Raw genomic sequence first — 12,244 nt, 5'->3', positions numbered from 1 at the left:
ATTGGTGTTGGGTTGTTGGGGTATCGGTATAGTTAAGGCAGTGTTGTTGAAGATGTAGGTTTCCGGTTAAAATCGGGTTCAAAATTGGGGAAATTATTTTATTGTGGGATCAATTTTGACGTTAAGGGGAATTTTGTTTGATTTTGCAGGGATGGTGGATTTATTTTGAGGTTGCATTAGAAGAATTTTTTGATCTATTCTATTATATATTATAAATTAGATGGAGAAACAAATCTTTGGGAACCTGGGCCAAGTCACTAACAAAAATTACTCTTGTAGAATTCTTCAAAGCCTCGCAAGAGGGAGTCCCCGTGAAAAGAATTTTAGAGACCTCTGGCTTAACAGTTCTATGCAATAACCATCACGTCACTGGTATTGTTAAATAATATCACTTTTAAAATCGAGTAACATACAAATTTGTAGTACCTGTGGCTTGATGGTTAGTGCGATGGTGTAGTGTCATGCTAGAGTTCTTGGGTTCAAACCCTGCCTGTGCCATCTAAAGTCTTTTTCAAGGGCACTGCCTCTTGCGAGAGATTCCTCCAAGAATAATTCTTGTCATCAAAAGTGCTTTCTCATATTAGCCGATCGGAATCGGGTTAAAAATGTAGGTAACTTCGATTCCTGACAACAATACTCGCACACACACATGTATGGTTAAGAGTTGTAAGTCACTAGGCCCTAGTTCTGAAAGGACTGTTGCGCTACCTAATTTATTTTTTATTTTTAACATGCAAATTTGTCTTTCTTAATAAAGTTGGGTTACTTTTGAGTTATATCAATTATCAAAGATAGTAATATTAAAAAAGGGATGATAATATTAATGCATTCCAATTATTAAATTTTGGAAAAATCTTGGATTTCGGAAATGCCTTCAACTATTTGTATCTGCTTCAAATTGGAAATACAGTTAAATTTTTCGCAAATCAACTCAGAAATGTTATAAATTATGTCAGGCAGTAATTGAAAAGCCAGAAAGCAAAATGGAAACAATGGCATACACTTGACATATCTTGACATATGAATAGGAACAAGCTTTTTTCGTTTTCATTTGACGATGTTTTTCTAAAACTCTTAGTTTTTTTTGAAAAAAACCCATATGTGGAATGAATGAGGTGGTTTAAAGTTTATATTGCGAAAATAATTGGATTAAATTGATAAATACAAGTTTTATTACTGTTTTTCCGAACAAGATCATAAAAAGTATCTATTGTTTTTTTTGGGTCATATTTATAGGAACAAGATTTATATTAACCTATTAGCACATTTTAAATCAGAAAAAGGAAACTCTGATTGCTTGGCAGCTTAGTACGAGTAATAATTTGATAGAATCAAGAAGTATGGGAAGAGGTAAGGGTCTCGGGACCTTGAGATAGTTTTGCCGAGATATCGCTAAGCTCGAATTGACCTTTTTTCTTCTTTGTTAGACCTCTGCCTCTTCCCATACTTCTTGATTCTATCAAATTAATACTCGTACTAGGCTCCTAAGCAATCAAAGAAGTATGAAAAAATCACAAAGGAAGGTTTAAGAAAGCCACATCATTTCAGAAAAAACGGGCGATAGTGAGAGCTCCTTCAAATTCAATGCTTTCCATTAGTAAATACAGAAGGCAGACCATATACGAAACCAAAAAATGAAGAAAAAACACCATACAATGACGCACGCAAGAGCCAACCTCAATTTTGCTAGAATCAAGCTTGGTAATGGTATGGGGACAATCACGTATTACGGGAACAGGGAGCTGGATTTTTAAAGCTCTAAAATGACGATAACCACTTAAAAATAAATTCTAGAACGAGCTTTTCCGCAATTTGTCCTTTTCATGTGACACAAAAACAGGTATTTTTTGCGACCATCTTCGAAGAAACCACCAGAACACTTTTAACTGTCAACTTAATCCAAAATTTTTGTTTGTCATATAAATTTAATACATACCTCATTGATTCCACATTTGTGTGTTTTTTTTAAAAATATATAAGGGTTTGAAAAATATCCCAATTCATGTGAAGTGTATACGGCTCAAAATTACCAAAGTGCAGAATTGGCTTTGCTAGCAATTTAATACCTTAAATCTTGACTTAATTGAAAAAAAAATTTAAAAACTAACCTGTTTTGTGTGTCCATTAAACAATGTAATTTATTAATAAGGTGAACTTTTAATGAAATCAAAATACAAGCATAGAAAATCATTTCGGGAACGCGTCCTAATTTACAATCTTCAACATCAAGTCCAAAATATAATTGAAAAATGTAAGGTATTTAACCTCGGTCAATACTCAATACACCGTATTTTTTATACAAAATGTAGTCTAGAGAGGATTCAAAAAGATTATTTATTTTTAACTATAAAAATGCAAAAATAGTTTGTCCAATACCGCACAAGTCAATTCAGTGAACATATCGATAATCGATCAAAAATAATTGTAGGTAAATCCAGCCATTCGGTGTCAAACGTCAGTCGAGGAAGAGAACAATAACAAAGCCGGCTATCAGAGTATTTTTCGTCTAATAAATTATATCTAAACGTTAAGTTTTAAGTTAAGTCAAGGAGTTTTTCGGGTTCCGAAATAAAAACAAAATTGGCCAGTTTTTTGAAGAGTTGCAAGGTAAATCTTAAATTGTGTTTATTAAGATCAAAAATGCATTCAAAAAAGACATTGACAGACTAAAATAATTAATAGTTAGCAGTTTTGGAGGTTGTACAAAATAAAAAGCTATGCTAAGCGTTCATAAATGAAACACCGTAATAATGAGCTTCATTCCCAAACCTATGTAGAGTATACAAAAGTTGTTGTATCTTACATCCAATTTTAGACAGCACTGAATTTTAGATACTCTCTTTTGTCGAAAAATCATTTCCAACAGCGAAGTTAATTCTAAGTTTGTTTGACAATATTGACTAACTTCTTCGTATTCAAAACGATTTATTTTTTTATAAAACGCTTTTCAAAAGAAACGTTTTGTTTGCTATAAAATGTCAAATTCCATTTAAAAATCTGACAGTTTTGAAATTGAGAAGAACCAACGTTAATCCTAAAAATCAAAATTCATGTTCTTTGGTAAATTCAACCAAAAAAAGTGGACAGTGACATTCTTGTTAACCGAAATGTATTTTGCAAAGGGGAAAACTTCCTTTTTGCGTGCAGAGAGGCGTAATTTGAAAAGTCAAAGTGCAAAGTTTGCAAAGTGAAAAGTTCCTAGATAGTAAAATATGGCCCTGATTGAGGAAATTCTCTGAATTTACAGAAATATGTAGATGTAATCTTGCAGTTGCGGTACGGTGGCTGTGGTGAGGGGGCTATTTGCAGGCACGCCCCACTCTTCTCCTACTAACGCGATTCTCGAAAGCAGGGATTTTGAAATATTTGAGCTTACATTTTAAAACTTTAATGGACAATAACAAACATGCTTTCAAAAACTATATTAAAACTAATTTCATTTATTTCTCTTTAAAGTCTGGTTCTTCGTGCAATGTTTTGCCAAAGAAGCCTCATAAAGTTTAAATAGATATTTCATCTCTAATAAAATATTACACTGGCTAGCAAAATAACGTTTTGTTTTCGGTCACATAAACATAAAGTTATTTTTTTTAATTATCATGATTCCCGATTTCGAATCTTATCTCTAAATTTAAATCACATTAGGTTTTCGAAATACGTCCCCTTTTAAAACGCTAAACACAACCGAAAATTGTTTTTTAAGACTAGTTAAAATTCATCAGGTCCCTTAACAATAAATTGTATGATGAGTTTTTACAAATCTTTGCTTCAATACACAGTTTAAATAGTTTCAGCATCTTCTCATTAGTTATGATTCTTTATTTGATCCTATATGGATTTGATGCATTCATAGTTTCAAAAACTATGCTTTGGAGTTAATTTTTGCTCAACTTTTAAAATTTAACTTTTTAAAAATTTAATATTGGTTACAAGAAAAAATGGGTTAAAAACCCAAAATTGTATTGTGTTTTCTATAAATTTTCAAGATTCCTGATTTTTGTTTGTCCATTCCCTTTAGTTGAAATAACAAGTGAGCATCGCAATAGAAAACAATGTACTTTCAGGATTTGGAATTGTCGGGATTAAGGAATTTCGGAATTTTTTCTGTTAAGGATTTTGTATTTTCGGGGTTGTTTCCGTCCATTCTATCCGTTTTGAATTTGTCTGTTGAAAATGTTTTAGCACAAATGATTGAGCGTTAATTTAAAATCAATTACAGACAAATGAAATCTTAAAAATCATGCAAATTTTATGAAATACTACACATAAATATTTCAACTCAATATCAAATAAAAAGATTATAGATTTGGACCACCACGAATTTTATTGACAAAAAACTACTTGATGAATGAATTTTTCAGTTTTTAAAAAAGTAATATCCCAAAAACCTTACGTGATAGTCATTTTGAAGTTTGAAGTGTTTTCGCCTAGTCTCAGCGAAAAAAAAACCTTTATAAATAATCATATATATTAAACTAAAATAAAAAAATAATCTAATAAACCTAATTTTTAAAAAGCTGAATTTTATTATACATTTTTTACACAATTTAAAGATATTCAAAACTCATATAGGTTAAACGCATTTTAGGAACAAAATAAAACTAAAAAATAATAACTCAACTTAAACAATTGTACACAGACATTTCCGTTATTTTTTTGGTTTAATAAATTAGTAAAATATTTGTATTGTTACAAAACAAAACGAGAACAAAAAAAAGTACATATAAATGATGAAATAAAACATTAAATAAAATGGCGATTGGACCCAGCCGCTGACTTGATGATATACAAAAATTCTTGTGAAGAAGTTAAAAATATATGTACACATATGCATTAATATTTAATCACAACATCATGAAAATCCAAAGTTTTTGAGACTCTTTCCATTTTTTCACTAATCTCAGCATCTAGATCCATGAAACGCTTGAGACGTGTTCCATTGTAGGGTTGTTCACTGCCTGGTGGATATTTTCTCATCTGTGAATACAAATAAAGAACTGGCTTCCTTCAAAAAATAATAATAAACAAACAATTATTCGAAAATAAACAATAGATTTTTTTTAAAGAATATTATTTTTAATTGTGTGCAGTTTTCAATTAATTTTTAGTGAAAGTGAATACACTATACCTTTTTCTTGCATATTTCCCCGCTTTAATTTTTGTTTAAATATTAAAAGCTGGATTTTAGTTTTTGTTAAAGTTGTGCAATCTGATTTATTGGTACAAATCTGACATCTGAAAGAGCTATCTGATTTTGTACACGGAAGAAGTGTGTGTAAGGAAGATTATGGTTTTTCATAAGATAAGAACCTCTGTTAAAATTCCTTTTATTTTGGTAGATATAATCCTCTTGCCAGTGGTTAGAGTCCGAGCTTTATATTTTTTGTTGGTTTTAAGGAGCTTTTTGAATTTAGTTAAGAACCAAATGGTTTTTTAAAATGACAGGTTAAATGGAAGTAAGAAGAAGAGTGAAGGAATAGAGAGACACATAATTTGAAACATAAAACAGATAAATATGACAGCTCGCCTCTTAGAAGTGGGCGAATTTTTGACAGAAATGAAGTCAGGACAACAAAATAAAATTAAAACATATTTATTAACAATAAAACAAAAATAATTAAAATCCACCTAAAATTGTTTCTTTGAAAACATACCACCCATTTTTTTTATTTAAATTAAATAAAAGTTGTTTTAATAGTTTTAATTAAGAAACAAAAAAATTAAAATTAGTTAGTGCTTAGTGTAAGTGTAAAAGAAAATTAAAAAGACATAAAGTGTATTAAGTATTTTGAGTTAGAAAAAGTTCTTATGTTTTTTTTAAAATTATTTCTGTTTCATTTGCTCGTAATGTTGGATTCATCTTTGGAAATTCGTTTCTGTAAAAAATAAAACCAGCAACCAGAGTTAAGTTCAATTTTAAATTAAAACTCTTTTGTTAAATAAAAAAATGTTCTATTTTATTAAAATGTATTTCGTTAAATTATTTAATTAGTGTGCATTGTTTTAAATTTGTTTGTTCAATTTCATAATAAATAACATACATAATATATATCTTTTTAACTTAGGCTACATTTAGACGACCATATTTTTCTCGTATACCGTATACGGGATTTTATCGATTAAGCAGTGGTTGTTATATTTGTACGTTTACACGAAGCTCATGCGGGAAAATCCCGTATTCGTGAAATAATTTTTTCGAATCGAATAGTCACCGTCTGAACGTAGCCTTAGGGTTTGCTCTAAGACTGGATGTCACTTTCAATTGGATTTTGGAATTGTCCTTTCATAACTAAATGAGATCTTTCCATGTATGATGCAAATGGAACATTCCCAAAGTTGTTCTTGACATTTACATGAGCGAATTATTTATAGAGGATTTTGTATAAACATAAATAGTACTAAACAAACGAAATTTATTACATTTTTCACAACACTTAATGACACATTCAAGATCGCTCCCTCGTTCAATAAAAACTACGGTGATGTTATGAATGATGTAGATTAATGTAGATCAATTTCTTACATAAATTCGTAATGCAACATTTGTTAAAATGTCCGCCAAATCATATTTTTTAATTTTAATTTTTTCCCGTCTTCTATTGAGCTTCTTTGATTTGAATGTAGGACCTTGAGAGCGCTCTTAGCGACTTTCAGCAACATTTAGAGCTGTTGATCTATCGCTTATATTTAGTTTATGCTTGAATACTCGAGTCCATTGTTTGAAAGCATTGTAGTTTAAATTTTGTTTCCAAACTTTGTTCCCGCTTTTCTCAAAACAGTATTTTTTGACACTGCGTACACGATAACTCGGTGAATTTTTGACAGATCGCAAAAATACCAATTACCTTGGCTGTGTACATATAATGTTATGAACAATTTTTTCTTAAAACTGGTTTGAATAAATTAACAATGCTAATGCTATTAATTTTTTAAGGGGAAACAGACAAATTTTGTGTATTTAAAAGGCGACGTTTTCGGACCAGTTGTACATTTGTTGGAGTCTCGCAGCGTTTATTTTAATATGTCATTTAAATTTAATCTAATAAGCCTGAAAAAATGCTTGTCTACTGTCAAATTTCGTCAGCAAATGTTTTATAGTCTTCTATTTAAAAATTTATGAAAGTCGGAACATTTTTTATGTATTAAACGGTACTTTCCCCTTGAAGTAAGAGTAATATTCTAATTAGTGTGGAAATTCATTGTTTATAATTTTTAAATTATTAGTACTGCCTATAAAGGAATTTTGTTTCACAGTTTACATACAACATTCAAAGACAAGAGTTTTCTATTGGCAAATTTGAATTTTTTTCTTTGCAGTTATAGCACGGTTAAAATTCGTCTACCGATAAAACTAGTGGACGCAATGATTTCGTTTAAATTGTGTATACAGAAGGAAAGCTTGATTATCAATTAATTCACAAGTATCTTTTTCAGTATTTTATAAAGAATTATGACTAAAATATTTTTATCAATCGTAAAATCATTATCATTTAAGTTTTACTTTTTTTATAATTCAAAAAATCCACATTTCATTAGGAAGGATTGTTCACAGTTACGTGTGGATTAAAAAACTAACTTAAGTATGGTACGTGATGAACTGCTGCCTGCGCAATAAAATCTCAAAATTTTATTCGTGAGTGAGCTGATTAATTACTGCTTTTAGAAAACTTTTCCGTGTATGTGTTAAAGAGTGTAGTAAAACAATTTTTTAGCAACATATTTTTTTTAATTGTATTAGTATCAGTGCAAAGAGGGGTAAATCTGCCAAAAATCCAGATCTGGAAAGCAAAAACAGGAACAATTTGTGTGTTTGAAAGATCGAAGTCAAAATAAAATGATCAAAAATAAATTGATTTATTTTACCCATAGAAAACCACATAAGTGTTAAACCCTGGGCAAAACTGACTTAATTTGTAGTTGCGTCAATTCATAACGATTATGAAAACAAAGCCTACTAAGACTAATTTTCAGCAGCTTGAAATATTGCACTACGAGAAAGTAAAATAAGGTTAAATTATTTTGAGAAAAACGACCAACTTACTTTAACGGTCAGTATGAGCACTGAGTGTGAGGTATGTAAGGGCCCCATTGTCCGAACACAAATTAGGACTTGGAGACGATGCGAGGTTTAGTGTATGCAAAGTTTTTTTTTGTGTTTTTTTGTGTTTATTCTGCATCTATCCAAATCACACTGTTGAAAGTGAAATAAAACCAATTTGGTCTTATTTCACCTTGTTTAAGTGTAATTAGATCAGTTTGTTGAAAACTAGCTGAAAGTTAGAATTATTTCACGGCACCCCAGAAATCCGTTTCAGATCAAGTTACCCTCATTTTTCAGATATAGAAGACTTCTTTATAACAATATAATTTAGATGTTATAAATAAGATAACACGTCGAAAAAACTTTACTAAAATTTAAATTCCTAATATCATGATATTGGTTAAGGGGATACAAACCTATTTATTTAATAAGATATGACTCAACAGAAATGTTTTCTAAAAAAATGAGGAATTTAAAAATGTTCATTAAGCATGATTCTTTAAAAAACATTACGCGAACAGTGTAAAGCTGCATAAATACTTAAAGCCTAAAATCATACACTTCTGAAGCTATTATTTGCATTTCTAATTTTAGCAAAAAGTGCTTTTTGTAGTTATGTAAGTCCTAAGACTTTAAATTGTACCTTTGATCGCAAAACTACAAAGGGTAAAGCTTATAAGCCCCAACATTTAATTTTCAATATATAAGCTTGAAATTGAGCGATTTTTAAAGCAATATTGGAATGCATATTATTTCTTAAGTTTTATGAGGTTTCAAAATATGGAAATTACGTTCGATTATTTGTTCATCCAATCTAAAGTTTAGAAAACCTCCATCTTTTAACTCACCATTATCCTATACTTTTCCTTGCATGCATAATCAGATTCATCTAGATCCTGATAACAATCTGATTTATAATCCTCTGGCAGTGGTTGACCTTCGTATTCACAAAGCTTATGAAGTGGACGTGATCTTTAAGAATAATAAAAACAAACAACATAGAAATCAACTGTTTTTCGTTACCGAGTGACGCCAAAATAGACAATACTCACCTCACAATAAGCTTATTCATTGTTGATGGTTTTTGCATTGGACAATAAAACACATCGGGTGTTTTTTTGTCGAAAACAATCGATTTCCTCATCATGTCCTTCTCTTTCACTGTGATCTTATCACCAAATTTAGCTGATACACTCCAACAACAGCATGCTAGCACAACAAAGGCTACAATGATAAGTTCACGATTTGCCATTTTCAATCACAGGTTAATGTATCTTTAAGTTGGATGGTATCTAAAAAAGTATAAAAACAAAAATATGTAATGTTGTTTTTAGTTTCGATTGCAGGAAAGTCCTTGGAATAGAAAACTGTTATTGCTACCTGCTAAGCCAGTTTTAATACCTGTATACTGTCTAACAGACCAAATCAACCTAAAGACTACTTTCACAGTTTAACAAGATCAAACCACAAGATTTTTTCAATTGGCTTTAAAGTTACACCTTTTGGTTGTTTGTACATTCAGTTTAAGTTGTTGTTGGGTAACTTAACTTAACTGAACTGAACTGAATGTTTTGTAAATAACATGCTCTTTAAGTGGCAAAGAGTGTATAAGTTGATGAATACTTTTCCGCAAGTCTGCATTTGAAGCCTGAGCTTTATGTGGCTTAAGTAAGGTTTATAAATCTTTATAAAAAGGTCAAAAATACTTTACCCATTGTAAATAGAAATCAATAAGGGTGCAGCTTGTATAAACTAGATAAGGTACATATTCTCTTTCAATGTCTTGGAATATGACCAGGGAATTACCAACACTAACCGCAACCTACAAATATTCATGCAAACCTAGTAGTTGAGCTTATGTAAGCTTTTGATCTCGAAAAACTTGACTATTGTTCGACATTTATTCAGTCTACGTACTTCAATTCTTTTATTGTTTTAAATTCACGGAAAAAGTGCATAACAGAAGTTTAAATCGATTGAACGCGATACTTTATGTGCTGTATATTGATCTAATTAAAGTGTAGAACTTTTAACATTAAAGGAGTGGTATCAACATAACATATATTAATGTGCATACTGTTTCTATTGAATTTCTTAGAATTCCAAGGAATAAGAAGAGAACAACTTTATATTATTCTAAGATACTAATATTTCACTTTGAGATAATTTTAATGTATTTATGTTAAACATTATTCTAGGTACAATAAATTACAAACAAATCTTATTTCAATTTCTCGTTTCATAAAGGGTTACGATTATCAGATTTTTAAAACATTAATTTAAAAAGAATTGCGGGGATGTAATCTACACTGATAACTTCACATTCGTGATCGTCATTTGATATTTTTAAACGTTGTACAAAATGTTATTTTCAGCATTTTGTGTAAGATTAAAACAAAGTTTGAAGTCAATATCTATCTTTGTTCTCAAGATACTTTAGCTGAATGCCTTTTCTTAACAGTTTCTAGTTGTTTTTGTAGGTTTTAGTTTTTGTAAGAAAGATTGTCAATTGAATTTTTTAAGAATTTAACTTAAAGTTAACAACAATATTTTGCTGTTTTGTTCCTATGATTACCAATTTTAGTAGCATTTTTTTTAATTTTTACATTTCGTACTAAAAACTTCTTTTCTCCAAAACCAAATTAAGAATGTCATTCCACCAAAAACAATTTTATTAACATTTTGTTGTTTTACAATTTGAGCAATATTAGCGAATCCTTGGGCGTAAAAACTTTTGTTCTGTCTTATGACATTTAAAATAAAAAGAAGCGTTCAGTCTGATCACCCAAAAACTTTTTCAGAAGAAAATATCACAAAGTCCAAAATCAATGTCATATTGCCCAAATCAAAATATCATAACCTCCATTACTAACTGACATATCACCAAATAGATGCCATGTGTTTCAAAATTTGACAAAATGTTTGGTTATTTTGAGCACTTTTTGTACATGCCTGCTCTAGCTCAAAAACACAAGAATTACCTAGGAGAATTCTTCTTTAACGATCTGGACGATCTAAATCATATACCTAAGCATAATCAACCTCTCACGCTTCGTAAGGGACTCAAACTGGTTCCATTGAGCTTAGGTGGCTCAAGATTCATGTGGTGTCACAATGTGTCCGATTCCATCTTGGACTGCCACTTTAACCTAACCTAACCTTGGCCACTTCGGCATTTTGAGTTTTTAATTTTATCGTCCAAACACAAACATCAAAGGAAATAATGGCAGATCGCCCAAACGCTCGGAACGTCAAGAAAGCGTACAAAATTTGTTTGGCATTATTTCAGTTTTAAATAGCGAAGTAAGGACAATTTTCAAAGTGAAATAAAACTAAATAGTTTACTTGCTCGCAATGCATATAAACAGTGAAATATGTATGGAGGGCGTGGTGAGCCCTGAAACACCCCGGCTTGGGATCACTATAGGATTTGGGGTGGATTCTAGGATGTGTCCATACCTCAGAGCCAGCAACCACTCCAACTTTTTTACGACTTTAAAAGTTGGTTTGGGTGGTATGAAATTTTATTTTCGCTATGTGATGTTTCGTCGTAAGATTTTCTAAGACGTTTCTCTTTTTGAATTAAGTTCTATGTCATAAGCCATAATATAAGAAACGTTAGAAATCATAATCTTGGTAGTAAATAAATACAAATAAATTCGTTGGCGCAACAGTTGAGAACCCCTGTGTGCGAGTACTGTTTTTAGGGATGGAGGGGGCCTACAGTTTTAATCCGAATCCGAACGGCTAATTTGAGAAAGCACTTTTCATGTCAAGAATGCCCAAAATAAATGTCACAAAGACCAACCCCTTTGCCATAAAAACCAAACCGCAAATTAAAAATTCTTTTGGCCAAAATGACAACTAACAATTTGGTTCGTCTTTTATGTAAATTTTACTTGGACATAAAGCAAAAACAGTAACGATTGAATTGTTTTAAGAAATATATCTTATGTTAACAACAATATTTTGTATAAAATGGAATAGTCAAAAAAAGTCAATACCTTCATTTTATCTCAAGATATTCGAGTCGATTACCAGATTTTAGAAATTAATTTGTCTGCAGTTGTTATTTTTAGTAGAAAAACTTTTATAAAAATCCAACACTCAGTTTTTTTATAAAAAATTAAAATCTTCAAAAAAATAGTTCGCAAATGCTAATAAAATTGATAAAAATTGGTTTTTGACTAAAAATCTCGTTAA

General features: G+C 30.5%; 1 protein-coding gene across 4 annotated transcripts in view; it reads right to left on the bottom strand.

Moving 5' to 3' along the window:
- Nucleotides 1-4,503: 4,503 nt before the first annotated feature.
- LOC129939558 (uncharacterized) overlaps nucleotides 4,504-12,244 on the bottom strand; it is a 29,184-nt gene continuing 21,443 nt past the window's right edge. Inside the window, exons 1-4 of one of the 4 annotated variants that reach the window (XM_056047601.1) lie at nucleotides 9,443-9,590; nucleotides 9,094-9,333; nucleotides 8,890-9,013; nucleotides 4,504-4,977 (exon numbers count right to left, since the gene is read on the bottom strand). In XM_056047601.1, the coding sequence (XP_055903576.1) occupies nucleotides 4,834-4,977; nucleotides 8,890-9,013; nucleotides 9,094-9,293 (468 nt within the window). In that variant the 5' untranslated portion in view covers nucleotides 9,294-9,333; nucleotides 9,443-9,590 and the 3' untranslated portion in view covers nucleotides 4,504-4,833. Of the gene's footprint in view, nucleotides 4,978-5,577; nucleotides 5,877-8,889; nucleotides 9,014-9,093; nucleotides 9,334-9,421; nucleotides 9,591-12,244 lie in introns of those variants that run through there. The other 3 variants (XM_056047602.1, XM_056047600.1, XM_056047604.1) reach the window with 3 other exon arrangements.

The sequence above is a fragment of the Eupeodes corollae genome, chromosome 1 (genome assembly GCF_945859685.1).
Source record: "Eupeodes corollae chromosome 1, idEupCoro1.1, whole genome shotgun sequence".
Taxonomy (NCBI): Eukaryota; Metazoa; Arthropoda; class Insecta; order Diptera; family Syrphidae; genus Eupeodes; species Eupeodes corollae.
This window is presented reverse-complemented; position numbering and strand designations above follow the sequence as displayed.